The sequence below is a fragment of the Maniola jurtina genome, chromosome 6 (genome assembly GCF_905333055.1).
Source record: "Maniola jurtina chromosome 6, ilManJurt1.1, whole genome shotgun sequence".
Lineage (NCBI taxonomy): Eukaryota > Metazoa > Arthropoda > Insecta > Lepidoptera > Nymphalidae > Maniola > Maniola jurtina.
The window spans coordinates 8,385,126-8,401,238 of NC_060034.1; the positions used below are offsets into that span (position 1 = coordinate 8,385,126).

At 38.9% G+C, this 16,113-nt stretch overlaps 1 protein-coding gene across 4 annotated transcripts; it reads right to left on the minus strand.

Moving 5' to 3' along the window:
• Positions 1-669: 669 nt before the first annotated feature.
• LOC123866169 (insulin-like growth factor II) lies at positions 670-15,550 on the minus strand. Of its 4 annotated transcripts, none has more exons than XM_045907563.1 (5): positions 15,298-15,550; positions 6,729-6,905; positions 4,020-4,137; positions 3,594-3,823; positions 670-1,229 (listed from the first exon to the last, which is right to left on the minus strand). In XM_045907563.1, exons 2-5 carry the CDS (start codon positions 6,895-6,897, stop codon positions 1,144-1,146), a joined length of 603 nt encoding a protein of 200 aa, XP_045763519.1. In that variant the 5' UTR covers positions 6,898-6,905; positions 15,298-15,550; the 3' UTR covers positions 670-1,143. The 4 variants fall into 4 exon arrangements, with proteins under 4 accessions (XP_045763519.1, XP_045763517.1, XP_045763520.1 ...); XM_045907561.1 differs by having other exon boundaries at positions 3,586-3,823; XM_045907564.1 differs by having other exon boundaries at positions 3,691-3,823; positions 15,298-15,547.
• Between the last annotated feature and the right edge of the window lie 563 nt (positions 15,551-16,113).

Sequence of the window (16,113 nt, forward strand, 5' to 3'; positions counted from 1 at the left end):
ATGAAAAACATAATTTGTATAAATTTTTCAAATATTTACTTATCATAATTCAAACTTTTAATACTTGGAGACAAAATCAAGCATAGGACACAGCATCTATTTAATCAGTCACTATATCCTTAAACACCATTATATCTACAATTCTAAACACATACACATATTACAAACATGACAAAGAAATACTTTAAACCTAACAGTTTATAAATTAATGATTTATTTTTATCGATTGCAATTATCACAGATGCTTTAGAGATCTTTAAACCTTATATGGTAGGTGATTTAGTTACATAAACCTTAGAAAATAAAATGATCATAATTTTAAAATACATCTATAATTATGGTGCTCAGTTCATATTATGGACAGTATAACATAGCTATGTTATTTTAGTTAAAGCAACAATTGCATCTGGAATTCAGAAGCTGGTACATAATAATATTATGATTCAATTTTGTAAGTAGAATGATAGTAATTATTATTAAAGGTACAAGACTTTTAACAAAGGAATGCATAAAAATATTCAACTCTTACTGAGGCAACAAACATAATATGTGACATTGTGTTACTGATTATATGTTTATTGCAACCTCAGGGCACATTTAGAAAATATAATAAAGCATGGTACAATTGTATGCATTTAATATTATAGTTTAGAAAAATGTATCCATTTATAAACATTATATCACTAGGTACTTGAACACATGCTAGGAAGGTACTTGTTTAAAAAAAAATCGAATATTTGTCGACCTGAATTATACCTATGAATTGCACTTTAAGTTCGGACTTTCATCTTATAGAGAATTTCTTATTAATTGCAAAAAAAATATCAAGTTGAATTTAAATACTCATCTTGACGAGTTGTAGTTGCAGTTCAAGACGAGTTCTATATTGTACCTACTATAAAACTCATTTCATTGTTGTAAGTTACTGTACCCACTGTAATTAGGTGATATTTGCATTTAATGAGTTCTTGCAGTAAATCGACGAATGTAATTTTTAAACTAGCCCAACACATACGGTCGGTGCACCAAAATACGAGTCTACGTTGTTTACTTTGTTTTTACGATCATTCGCAGCGTCGATGTCGCCAAGTTTACGTATAGACTGCAATGTACGCGTATCGGTCCCGCTCGATCGACGGCAGGTCAGTGTTGAGGGTCCTGCCCCACGTCAGCAGCGGTGACACCGTCCCCAGGACGGGCGCAGCGCGCGCGGCATTTTTTATGAGCCCCTGCCACAAAAAAAAACATTATTTTAATTTCTTCTTCTTCTTGCTGATTTGGCGGCTCTTCAGACCCTGTATCACGTTGACCGTTGCCGTTCTGTTGTGATTACCACCATTTTTCCAATTATATACTTTAATTTATTGACAAGTAGCGATCCGCCCGGCTTCGCACGGGTGCTTGAAAATAAAATATAGGTAGCCTTTCGTCACTCGGGAAGAATGTAGCTTTCTATTGCTGAAATAATTTTCAAAATCTGTTCTGGAGTTCCAGAGATTAATTCCTACAAACAAACATAATAAACTTTACTCCTTTATAATATTAGTGTAGACTAGCTGAATTAGTGCGGGTACAGCCTCATAGACAAATGAAATCCGTTCAGAACTATTTGAGATTAGCTTTTCTAATTTGGTAGAATTATTGGTAACTAGCTGATACCCGCGACTTCGTTCGCGTGGATGTAGGTTTTTTAAAATTCCCGTGGGAACTCTTTGATTTTCCGGGATAGAAAGTAGCCTATGTGCTAATCCAGGGTATAATCTATTTCCATTCTAAATTTCAGCCCAATCCGTTCAGTAGTTTTTGCGTGAAGGAGTAACAAACATACACACACACACACACACACACACATACACACACACACACACACATACACACACACACACACACACACACACACACACACACACACACACACACACATACACATACAAACTTTCGCCTTTATAATATTAGTGTGATGTAGCAATGTAGATTTTGTTTTGAATACACTGATCAGTCAGAGTTCGTAACTATTTAATTAATTGCTCGCAGATAGGTAGGTACCTACTTATATCTATACTAATAAATAAAATTGGAGTGTCTGTCTGTAATTTCGAAATAACTACCGCATATTAAGGTCATATGGTTATTTGAACGATACTATAACCGAATCACACGTTTTTAAAATTTTTGTCTGTCTGTCTGTCTGTCTGTCTGTTTGAAAAGGCTAATCTTGGGAAAGGCTGAACCGATTTTGACGGGATTTTCACAGACAAGTAGAGAATTGACCAGGGAGTAACATAGGCTACTTTTTTAACCGACTTTCAAAAAGGGAGTTTTTCTACCTATATACACCAAAATCTCCGAGATTTCTGAACCGATTTGCGTCATTTCTTTTTTATCCATAGAGGAACTTAGCGACATTGTTTCATAAAAAATTTGGAGTCCAACTCCTCAATCCTGATGCTGCAGGGGATCTGACCAATCCACTCGGGCGAAGCTGCGGGCTTCAGCTAGTTTTTCAATAAAATTTGATGGTTATCACATATTATTAATTAATTAATCTGTACCTATCTTTAGTTTTATAATTAGTGGAATACTTATTTTATATTCTGATCACAACTTTTAAAATATACGCTAATTAAATTGGAATTAAATAAATTCATGCTTTATAGTGGATAACAACAACACTGATAAGTAATTACAAATCGTGGGAATGGGTAATAATGTAGTAATTTCGTTAGCCACAGTGATTTTTAAGCTGATTCCGAACTCCGTGTTTTTAATGGTGTGAATGTTAGCTGTAAATTGCTTTTCAAATAATAAAGCAAACGCTGGGTATGAGTTTGTGTGTAGGTATGTATGTATATGTAACAGGAGTGACATGAACAATCTAAAGAAGACTACCTGACCAAAGCCTTTACATCGTTATAATAGAAATCAGTATATACGTAGGCCAGGCCGAACTGCCCCAAGCTGCACGATCATCAGCCTGCCGCCTTTGGTGTACAGTCGCCTTTATAAACATAAATATGTGTTTAATATGTGGTAGAACTGGCACCTAACTGAGCCACATTCATTGAAAGATGATTGTTGTTACATGAAGTAGTTAGTTTGCATGCAAGAAGCGTTAATATGAGTGTTAGTTGCCACTTTCTTGTTCTCCAGTATTTTTTATTTATATTGCGAGTGACACTTGTAAAAAATTGCAGCAATTTCAGCATTATGTCCTAATAAACAGACCACAGGGACATGTGCGTTTTGCAAAACATTTCAGAGCACCTATAATTCGCTTTCGAACTGCTAAAGTTTACCGCAATTATTGCGCGATGCGCGCGCAACAGATAGCAAAGTAAGTATACAAATAATAGCGTAGCTTACTCTCGGCTTCGCCCGCGTATGTATGTAAATAATTGCAATAATTCATTTCTTAGTGAAGGGGGGGTCTAGGTACTTTATAGAGAACCTACATACAAAAAATCAAGTTTCCAGACCCAGCGCGATTCAGTTGGTGAGTTTTGGATTATTTTATAATTTGTAAAAGATCGTAGTTGGCACAACCGCACGTACAGAGAACAAGAAAGCGGTGAAGGTGAGACACACCATGTTACCCATGAGCGAGGTTCGCCGGCGGCCCGAGCGCCTCTTGCGCCGGCACCAACAACGGCGGCCCCGTGCGCGCCCGTACCCGCTGCCACTGCGTCCCACCTCGCGCCGCGTGCTCGCCTCGGCCTTGCCCAGCACGGCGGGCGACACCACCGCCGCGCCCGCCGCCGCCGCCGCCTCCGCCGACCGGTCCGCGATCAGGTGCGCCTCCATCGAGTCCACTGGCGATTCTGATCTGATCACATTCAAACAATATATGGATTCGTCCTTTTTAGGCTATCGATTTCCAAAAGTGCCGATAGGGTGATAAATAATTAGATACTTAATTCTTATTTCATTCCATTAAATGTACCTAAGTATAACGTTCAACGGTGAAGCAAAACATCGTGAGAAAACCTTTGGGCAACAAGACTTTGTTATTCTCAACTTACTTAGCGCTGATCGCACAATATGAGCTGAGCTGTTCCCACGTGCAGCCGAACACACAGCACTCGTCCGCGATCCCGGTTCGTCTTTTTCGCCGCACAACTGCTGCAGGTTGCTCTATTACTGCAAAAAATAAAGAAAGGTAAAAACAGTGGTTCTAGCGGTGTTCGCGAAGATAGATTCTCAAGATATATCTCTCCAAAGAGATCGGGTTAGGTGGAGTTTCTACCCATTAAAATCCGCTCGGAGGTCAGCGCATATTATGCCCAGATGCAACCCCTCAGACGTTGTACTGGTTACCCTGTATGTATGTATGTAAACTAGATCACGGAATCGTTTCGTGTTTGATTCGCTGATACACTGTATGTAAGGTCACTATTAAATAGAGGGTAAAGCATGCGGACAGTTGTTTTTCCTATATAGAAGTAGGTATTAAAATGTTAATAACAATCAAAAGGTCGCGCAGTTTACCTATTGATAAAAATATACATAAGTACCTACTTATACCTAACTGTTATTAACATCGGACAACACCCTAAAACTTAACTAGTATTAGGTTATTTTAAAAATTGATTAAATTTTTTTTGGAAATGATTTAAGATTATTAATTTATGTATTGAAGGTAGTTACCTACTAGTTACCTATATAAAATCGATATATTGACTCATTCGATGTCATTGCAAGGCGACCGTCTTGATAGAATTTGTAAGGTACGGGTGTCTTTATTTCTATCTTCACCCGGGACTCGACGATTATGGAATAACTGGTGGAAGAACTTTCAAAATCCTTTCAGTAGTCCCAGAGACTACTTCCTACAAACAAACTTACAAACTTTACCTCTTTATAATACTATAGATTAGTGAGTAGGTATTATAAGACCATGAGATTAGTACCTATAGATAATGCCATTACGTTGTAAAAGGCCTGAAAGGAAAATACGCGCAATGTTTTTATTTTATTGGGTAACTACCTCCTAGTCGGAAGTGGTCGAGACGACCTTAAGGTATTATATAATCTAATGATAACGACCTTTTCATTCTCATCATATTGGTATTGAATATTGATAAGCATTGACATTCCATTTTTGTTATTAATGCGGATATTATTGTTATGGGTCATGTATTTAGGTCATTCACTTAAAATTAGATTGTCTTTGTTACAAGTGTAAATTAAAAATTTATAACACCCCCGACAAGTGAAGGTTACAGTAACTAGAAAAAAGCATATAACTTTCAAATGGCTGAACCGATTTTCTTGGATGATAGCTAAGAACACTCTCGATCAAGCCACCTTTCAAACAAATAAAACTAAATTAAAATCGGTTCATTCGTTTAGGCGCTACGATGCCACAGACAGATACACACGTCAAACTTATAACACCCCTCTTTTTGGGTCGGGGTTTGGAACCATTGATGTTGGAAGAGCCATAGGTTTTATTGTTCTGAGGTTAAAACAAATCTATTGATGCAAGAATCATTAAAATCGGCCCACGCGTTTACATTAGTTATAAAGACTGATAAACACAATAAGGGTGCGTTACCACTGACGCGGAGCTGGGCGGAGTGGAACTGAGTTGAGCTGAGCAGACTAGAGCTAACTAGAGTTGTGTTCCGGTCAGTCAAATTTGTCTACCCTACCACTACCTGCCGCACCGCACTGTCCTGCTCGACTCCTTTCTGACCGGCTCGGGGGCGCGTGTTTATAATATGTATATTTTATTTGAAGGTCCGCTAAGCTCTACTTACACAGTTTCCACTGATGCGGAGTGGAGATTTCGAGCACTATGATTGGCCAATTCACGGTCCGCTCCGCTTAACTCCGCCCAGCTCCGCGTCAGTGCAAATGCACCCTTGCCCTCCCTTACGCAGTCGGGTAAAAATACGCACATCGAATAGAGGACCAGGATGGCGGTTTAAGAAATGCGCATTAATTCTGAATCTACTTCTATTGGCAACTTCGTCGGTTAAAAACGATACGAGTAGGAACCTACCTACCTACTTATCAATAAATAATAATTAATTATTCTCAACTCGTGTAGCCTCTTTTCAAAATCTCTCTTATCTTGCAAAAATAAGACGGATGGGTTGTGCGGTTTCATTTAGCATAAGATAACAAAGTTACTTATTTATTTTTATCTCTTATTACTTTTGCAAATTATCTCTCACTAGCTAGTCCGCTTGGGTGAATATTTATTTTAATTTGCGTGGCGGCTATTTTGAAATAGGTATTTATTATTTGTTGATATTAGGGCACAAGAAATACACATTCTGTGAAAATTTCAATTCTCTATCTAATAAGATTCGCGAGATACAGCTCGCTGACAGACAGACAGACAGACGGACGGACTGGCAGCGGAGGCTTACTAATGGGGCCCCGTTGGCACCCTCTGCGTAAAAAGAAAAGAAGAGAACTAAGTACCTTCCTTATTCCTATCCTTATTCCGTTCTTATTTACTGTAATATTATTATTATTATTTACTTAATTATTTATTTTAAATTTTATATATACATTATGTTTATTTACTTTATTTTATTAGTACACCCCTTCCACTTTCTTTAATTTTTATTATCTCCTCACCCTTAGGTTGCCTGGAAGAGATCGCTATTTTAGCGATAAGGCCGCCTTTTGTACATAAATCTTTATTATTATTTATATATTACTGTCTTGTTGGTGTACAATAAAGAATATTTTACTTTTACTTTACTTTACTTTACCTGTGGGTACATCCCAGGAGGGGCTATTGTACGCGTGGCAAACTCTGCTCATGAAATCACTGAGCTCGCGACCACACAGTTTGACGGCAGCGGTCGCGGCGTCGCAGCGCAAGTCCCACACTATCGTCAGCACGACAATCGCCAAGTGAACGATCTTATTCACCAACATCTCGCTAGCTGAAACAGAAGTTTATTCAAAAGTTACACCAACTTCAGATAACAAATTGAGTAAAAGAGTACACAAGGCGTCACGGCACATCATTCCACTCGACTTGCTGCCGTCTTTTAACTAAAAAGCCCTTTACTGCAAAAATTCCCACGTTTTTTGGTGATAACTCAATTAATATTTTTTGTAGTTAATGACTTTTTAATTAAATGTGTCTCTAACCATATTAAATCGTACTAAATGATAAAATTTAAAACTGATTCTGACGCGTCGAATACGATACGCTACTTATTTCTATTCTATTTTCTATAGCGTCCCTTTTGTTTATCCGTGTATCAATCGTTTATTTGGAAGTATTTATTAGTATTTTCTTTTATTTCAAATGCACGCATTCAACTGGGTTAGCTCGGAGTTTACGCATACGCACAATTATAGTTGTCATTAGGCAGTCACTAGGTACACTACTACATGCCTACTTTTGCTACTTTTTGTTTTCCACAAGTAACAAAATATTGTAATAATACAAGCGTCTGTTTTGAACGTAGATACTCTTGTGTCAGTAACCGGAGACGCGAGTGTTCGTAATCTGAGTAGTTTTACGCTTTTATACTGAAGGGTAGGTGTAACTTGACACTGGCTTCTCCCTACTTTGCTAAGGATAACCGATCCAATTTTCATTTCCTAAGTGTGAAAATGTAAGGAAGTATAACGTATAAGTGATATTCAGATTTTGCTTTTTAGAGTTCCATACCAAAATTAAAAAGGAAATGTGGTGAGACTGTCTGTCTGTCTGTCACTATAAGAAAAATAAAACGCTTGCGTCGATTCTTCCATTACAGGCACTGAGACTTCGGTCTTTCATCTCCGAAGGGATCAAATCTTCACTTTTTAGTGATGGGATGGGACCACCAATAAGTGATCAAAAAAGAGTAATGGAGTAGGTAACATCGACGAAAGTTTTCTTTCCTAGAACCCAATTGTATTTCGGGTGTTAACTTATGCCTTAAGGTGCCTATTAGCTATGTGAGCTTGTTGCATTCATACAGACCTATTATATACAAAGTATATAATATTTTCTAGTGGATGCTACCTAGTTACTAGTTCCGTTTTCTGCTCTGAAATAAAATATTAAAATATCCAAAGGATAAATTCTTATCAAGTTTTGTACATAAGACAAACGAAGATGATTTAACCTTCATCATTCATAAAAATGCAAATCAGCTTCTTCCTTTCCTTAAGTGCTATTCTAAGAATAGTATAGGGTGGGTGCAATATTAAATCGTATAGTCATCATTGTGCATTGTTATTTTACAAGCTTTTATTTATCGCTTTGTTTCACTTATGTGACGACTTGTTACCCGAGTTCGGGCAATAGTGTTAGCAGTTGTTGTTTTGTTTATTGGTTCATTGATCCTTTATTGATCTCCTTATATAGCTTAAATAGGTACTCTTATTGTACTCGCGTGTCATAGGTTATGTCATGATCATGACTCATGTCAAATCCAAGTGGAGTTGAGTCATGAAGAAGTCATAGATAGATACCTACGAGTTAAGAGGGTAGGTGAAAAAAGTCACAGCGCATAAATACAGGCATCACTGTGGAGAGTGGGCAGCCTTGCTGTGTTGCTGACCGTTGTTAGTTACGAGTACCACCCTACAGTTTAAATGTAAATGCCTGACTTATTATTTTCAGGACAAGTAACCCTATAGCGCGTTTCCCAGCACTTTCCATGAGCGACCTAGCAAAACTTTTCTTTATTTGTTTGGATAGTTATAAAATGTCATAACATACATGTCATTGGCAAGTATTGTGTTATCTTTAATCTTAATCGAGCTAAGTCGACTATTCAAGGAGATATTAGCCTTAATCAATTTATCTCCCCCAAGCATGATGCATTAAGGCAATCACTGGAACGTGTTTAAAAATAACTTCAATGACACAAATTCACAGTAGGTCAGTATTATTAGAGCATTTATGTAACCAAGACTTATGTAAAACTGCATTCTGCAAACGCTATGCGCGGAGCGTTAATAAAATCGCTTGCGGAATGTTACTTACATGCAATTATATAATGGTATTTTATCATCAACTTGCGTGCATTCGATTTTAGCTGGGTAGCTACATTCTGTTACTGTGTAATTAAGTTATAATTAAAACAATAACATGAATATATACGATAAGCGCACTTATATTACATCTTTTTTATATATCTATTTATAGGTCCATGGTTTTTATCAACAATTTATAGACGTGGTTGTTTTTTATTCGATGAAAGTTAGGTCTTGATTGCGATCTTGGTGATTGGTGACGATGCAGACTAAGATGGAAGCAGACTAACCTCGGACAGCTACGTCAGTTTTATCTATCCTTACTATACGATGCTAGACGATATATAGAAACCGAATAAGGGTACCTATTCGTATCGCATCATCGCTAAAACACTTGGCAACACGTCTTTGCCAGTAAGGAAACTAGTCGCAATCGTAAGGAAACTTCCAATCAAGGCCTTCCACTAGACCAGACTGGACTAATCTTGAAACTATAAATTCCGAAAATGATCCAGCCGAGAACCTGGGACCTCCCGCTTATAAAACCTCAGGCGCTTTCTACTGCGCCAGGCGGCATTTTACCTAAGGCTAGTGTGACCCTATACTCAGCAGGACCCCACATAGTATGCGAACGTAGGTAAGGCAGGTAACTCTTTCCAGATATTTTGCATAATGAAATGAATGCTTTAATAAAGTTCACCTCCAGCCAGCAGCGGATTTCGGAACCACATATGCATCGTAGGAGAACGTAGGTAGGTAGGTGGGACCGCCAGGGACAACTTTAAAATCGTTTATTTTATTAGCAGCTTATAATGTCCGAGACTTCATCCACGTAGATTTAGGTTTTTAAAAATCCCGTGGGAACTCTTTGTTTTCCCGGGATAAAAAGTAGCCTATGTCACTCTCCATGTCTTTAACCTATACCTATGCAAAGAATCACGTCGATCCGTCGCGTTGCTCCGTTGTGACGTGATTGAAGGACAAACCTAAAAACTAATAAACTTACAAACAAACACGCTTTTGCATTTAAAAATGGGTAGTGATGGGTAGTGATTATTATTTTCAACGGATGAAATTGAGATTCAAGTTAAATTACCCGGACCTACCTATTTTTTCTTTACGATGTGGGATCCGGTCCCATAGAATGTAGGGACACAGCTATTAGCCAGCTACGCCGTACCATAAATATTTGAATCGATTACGAATTTCGTAAGTTAGTTTCTTGTACCACGCGAAAAACTGCTTGGCCAGGCATGGAAAGTAACGTAGGAAATTCTAGAACTATGGTAGGTATTTATAATACACGTTACACGTGTAACAGCATCATGAATGGTCCACTATAGACGACTATTAATAGTAACAACTTGTTACTAGATATTGTGTACAAGTGACTTGAATCCGAGAGTTGATGGATTTTTTCGATAACAGGTAAAATTAATTACAGGAGGGCGTGGATGTGTTGGGTGGTTGGTGATGACTGTTTCATCACCCTTCCAATCACTGGCTGTCCCACCGGTTTCTCGCTTGTCCAGCTTGGTGACGGGCGAGGGAGATGTTGAAGATGGAGATCGTGGAAATGGAATTGCCTTCCCCGCGGACCCTAGCCTTTGGGAGGACTTGTGGATGATGGACACGGGGCGGTCCGTCGTTTACAGTGTGGTCCTCTGGTTGGTTGGCGTGCTGTGGTTCCAGCATGCAGCTTCTATTGGTGTTAGGGGGCACGTGTGTCCCAGTGGTGGGTCTGCTGCGGACATCCGCTGGCGTAACGAAGCTTGTCGTTCCCTAGTGCTGCGTCGTCTGCGATGGGATAATTTGTGAGGTTTTTAGTCGGTAGGAGTCCTGCATAACTATTGTTATGCCGGATGTTGTTGTGCAACAGTGCACTCGGGGGGCACAATTATAGTGCACCCCCGTGGCCGGTGGTATCCATGACGGATTTTCCTCACCAAAAGGGATTTTTAAGTCTCTAAATTGTCTCAGGTTGGTCTAGTATTAGGCTTTAGCCGTGGTTAGCTTTCACTTATCATCTTACCGGCAAAGCCGTGCTGCCAAGCGATTTGTGCTTGTGCACTTATGTATTTATTTCTGTTTTAGATAACCGATAGCTAGGATAGCCAGTTCTTGATCTTGCAACATTTTTTTAACTGTATGTACTGACGCCAATAAGCACGCAGATTGTTTGAGATCAAATACTACCTATGTAACAAGATGATTGGAAATAAACGTTTTATTTATTTATTTAAGTACATATTTTTATTTTGAACTCTCAGCTTTTATGGCGTACCTACCTACCTAGGCAAGTATATGTACCTACTCAGAAATAGACACCAGTTCTTGGACCATTGTATGCTGTCGGGAGCTATTACTTATATAATATTCTGTGGCTGGAGGCAATCAGGCGGTCATACGACAGACACGTGCACATAATACTGCACTCGGCATCTCTACCGTCTCGCTTTCACCTCTTAGGGCTTTTACCTTTTATTTACCTACATCTTAAATATCCACTAGGTACTTTCGTATCTAGATACCCTACCTATTATGTCTATACATCTGCGCTGTTTAAATATTAAGTATTTTTTTCAAGAGTAGATACCTACTTAGGTAAATTTTTGAGGTGTTGGTAAGTAAATAATAGAGATTCGGCACGGAAATGTAGCTAGAGACAGATTTATCTTTAGAAAGGGGCGGCGAAATTTTCCGACTCAGGGCAGGGCAGTGAGCTGTGAGACCAGAAAAATTAATGGTAATGTAGCTGAAATTACAAGTAAGTAGTTATAGGTTCGTTAAACACGACGTTTCCCGGAAAGATTTATTTATATTCTAGCAGAGTGGACTGGAGTGAGTTTGATCCTGAACCGAGAGTTCCGCCACTCTAGTTCACTCTGAAACTAATTAGTAAACCAATAATATAATATATCAATGTACTTAGTAAAATAATGTCGTAAATAAATTATTTTTAATATCAAATGGCAGATTTACGTTTTATTTATCAAGAGAAAAGGTTTGAGGAATAGCAATTTAGTGTCCCTAGAGAGCCGACATCGACTTCGTCTGGTAACCGCGTGGCTCGGGTGCTCGTGCACTGGATTGAATAATTTGATCTACTTTCAGTACCTACTAAAGCTGTAATACCTATCATAAATACCAAAGCAATGTGCACCATAGGACGGTCGGATACTTTCATCCGACCGATTTTATTTTTTATTTATTTAAGTACTAGAGGATACCTGTGATTTTTCGACCGCATAGATTTAGGTTTTTGGAATCCCATGGGAACTATTCGATTTTCCGGGATGAAAAGTACCATAATATAATATTATGTATACATACCTATCCGGATGCAAGTTTTGGCTGTACACAAATAATTCGACCGCTTAGATTTAGGTTTTTAGGATTCCCTTTCCAAAGGGTCTGCTGTCTGTCTGTCCGTCAGGCTGTCCGCGTGTCACAGGTCTCTATCTTGTAGGCTAAATGAGTTATAAATCTGAAATTTTGATATTTGGTGTAAGTAGAACCACCCATAACCGATAACCCATAACCGAATATTGAAATTCAGTCAAATTATTTTTCAGGGGGTTGCCATACATGAAAAAGAGGAGCCGGGAAAAAAATTCCTTACCGTAGCATGTATGGTATTACTATTTAGAGCTCATTGAGTTAGAGTAAGAACATATTTTTTATTTAAATTTATCTTAAAAATAAGGAAATGGGGGCCGTCAAAGCTATTAGTCTTAGACCATTTTTGTGACAGAGGCCATCTCTAAAACTAAACGAGACAGGAACATGTAAATTCAGTATAATATTATTATGTATCATCCACAAATACTGAAAACAAGGATATAAAAAAGAGTTTGTAAGTTATGACCAAAACAAAGGAACATATTTTTGGGTTTTCTTGCGCGGTTTATTGCGATGTTCTACCTCGGAAAAGAAAACCGGCCGACTCGCACTTGACTGGTTTTTTAATGGCGGTAATTTTGGAATGTTTAGTAGGTATTTGTTGTTTTAGCGGCAATAGAAATACACATTCTGTGAAAATTTCAAGTCTCTACCTATTATTATGGTTCACGAGATACATTATACAGCCCGATGACACTGACGGACGGACGGACGGACGGACAGCGGAGTCTTAATAATAGGGTCCCGTTGAAACCCTTCGTGTACGGAACTCTAAAAAAGAAAACCGCCTTTCGCCTTATCTGAAGTCTACATGATTTGTGTCACGTGTTGATATGTGTACGGTCTGCCACCTGTTCAATTAAGTGCCTTGGCAACGCGACGCGGAGACGGTAGGTAGTAGAGTAGGTAGGAATAAGCAGACGATAGGTAGGTAATTCAAGAGTTGTGGGGTCAAGTGTACTGAGTACCGTCGGCTCTCCCAATTATTGATGATTCGCGGCGGGTGGGGGTCAGTGCCTTCATTCAGTAGGTACACACTACACATGCTATTGTACCTACCTACTCTGACACCAAATAGATCTATCATCTAAGTACCGATGTCTACCGTCTCAAAATCTTTGCTTGAAATGGATATAATATGAGGTATACAAGCACACTGGAAGAGGTCTACTATACAAAATAACATTTAGGTTGTGCCGATTCAAGGCTCCGCATACTCGCACGTCACCCGTGCCAAATGAGCCCCGTGCTATCATGCACCGGGTTAGCGTGGGGGCTGTGCGGGTGTGCGGGGGGTCTCCACCCCGATTGCCATCTCAAACTGTCGCGTAGGGTAGGTAGATTATTACCGGGAATTAAAGTTGATGCTTTGTCTCAAGTGGTCTTCGCGTTGAGAGATGCCTCATCACTAGTGACGCTCACGTCCTTACTCTGTGCTCACATGACGTTCACTGCTGCTATCAGCGCCAAAATAGTGAAAATCAAGTTGCTTCCAAATCAGGACGGCAATTGCAGGTCCAGCGTATATATATTAGTAAAGGTCAGTGTGCATAAGTGATTTAATAGGGCTGCAATCAGCAATACGTTATCTAGGAACGAACTAATCTACGTTTTATGCAGGCGTTACTTTGCGGAAGTCCATGATAGATCCTAAAGGTATACCTGCCTACCTATCAAGCAAGCTTATTTTCTATAATCCGCCAAAACCCATAACGTGCAGCATGCGTATTGCACCTCTCGTCCTGCCATTACTAAACCTCCAGGAAAAGCAAGCAATATCTCGGACTCAAAATGTATGTTTAACTCCGACACCATGACATGTAGATTCGTCGTCAGGACATGTAGATTCACCCGGAACATAATAACGAATCTATTGACACCTCATTCATCAAAATCGGCTCAGTAGTAAGCGCTACAGTGGAACATACAGAAATACAAACATACATAGACTGCTAAAATCAGAACCCTTACTTTTGGCTTTGCCTTAGTTGTGTAAGAACCTTGGCTGTTCTCGGCTCTTGCTGATTTACGTAGGTACATAATATTATATACTACACATCTCATGTTATGTTAGTAGATAAGTTGTTGTTTTGAATGCAGTCTTGAAGTCGAGTGACCTGTGTTTATAAGGACAATGTCTCGCTAATACCTACTGAGAATTGAGATTAGTCTGCGAGACAAGGTCGCAGGTGGACAAACGTCCACCGAACGGTGAACACTTTCGACCCCAATTAAATGTTTAAGACCTCATCCTCATACGTTTCACGTGTTTTTTAGATTTACAATTATTAAAAGCTTTTCACATTACATGGTCCCCTACTCGGTGTAGTTAATAGTTAGACGTATCTTATTGAGTTAGTCAGGTAGTCGGCTGAGTTTGTTGTTGTGCTCTTCTCAGACCAGGGCGCGTTTGGAACCCTCGTAGCTTTAGTTTTAAGTTAACGTAATGAATCATCACCGCTACATCATTGTTTGACAATCAGAAAGTGTATACAATAGTACCCAATTTGAATAAATGACTTTGACTTTACTTTGAAAAAATTGAAAAGGTTTAGAATTGACCAAACAATGACGAAAATTGCCGATTTAATTTTCTACTTAGGTATTTTACTTTACAGAGTAACCATAATATAACCAACTAGAAGTAGATAACTACCTAAGTGTAGATAAACATACACTTAATAATTAAATTGGTACATAAGCTTTAGTTACACGTACCTAGTATAACACACTAGGTTACTATCTACCCAGTAGTTTTTGATTAAAGGTTTTTTTTTCCAAAACAATGATAATTCACTTGAAGTCACTTTGCCATACACATATATTAATAAGTAACTTAAAAGAAAACAACTTAAAAAAATATTAAAATAGTATTGAAGAATAATATGATTTCACTAAAATTTATTTGTATATCATTTTTTGTATAATGTTATTGTACAGAAAAAAACGTACCTTGGAGTATAATGTTTTGGCGATATAAATCACGAACGGCTCTTTGCGCGATCGGCGCGCGATTCGATCGGTCCGCGGCGCAGTCGTGGCGCACTCACACGCTGGAGCGTAGTTCAGAAGCACTGCTCACGCTGTCGGCGGCGCGCGCGGCGCCCTCGCTTATAACAGCAACAGTCGATGGGCGGCGGACACGCAGGCGCCACGCCCCGCGCCCCGCCCGTCGCCCGTCGCATCTTCGCCACGGGAAAATTTTAAGGCTCTAGTGAAACTTTTTAAGCTCAACAAACGTGAATATACGTTAATCCGTCATTTAGTATGAATGTGAGAGGAACTTTGTACTCTAAAATGAAATTTCGGCTTTGGACTAGAAATTCAGTTGTTTCTAGACTGACCTGAAAATTTGCTAGGTAGAAGCCGAAGTTTTGGTTTTGGTAAGCGCTCACGGCATTTCCAAGGGTTGAAAGTCCAATGCCAAAATGCCGGCCTTCATTGGCGTAATGAAGGCCGGCATTATCTTTGGACTATTACAATACCTATACTTATCTACTTATGACGTTTTCCCGTAAGCTTCCCGTCCATAATGTGAGATTTACCGGCGCAACTTGAAAAGTTACACTCTTACTGTACTTACACGTACTTACTCACTACGTTGCTACTTAATAAGTATGTAATTTTAAGTCTAAATGTGACTATTCAAGTATACCTTAACGGCTCGAACACTAAAAGCTTTCTCGGGTTTCCTACTTATTTAAAATAATTGAACGAGCAAACCGAGACTGTCTTGTAGGGATTTCCTTCGGCCGCCTGGCCTGGATT

Excerpts from the sequence above, each read along its gene's own strand:
- LOC123866169 (XM_045907561.1), bottom strand. The coding sequence starts at position 6,897 with ATGTTGGTGAATAAGATCGTTCACTTGGCGATTGTCGTGCTGACGATA. Across the intron at positions 4,138-6,728 it reads CTCCTGGGATGTACCCACAG|TAATAGAGCAACCTGCAGCA; the intron begins GTAAAGTAAAGT and ends TATTTTTTGCAG. Across the intron at positions 1,230-3,585 it reads CCTCGCTCATGGGTAACATG|GGGCTCATAAAAAATGCCGC; the intron begins GTGTGTCTCACC and ends TTTTTGTGGCAG.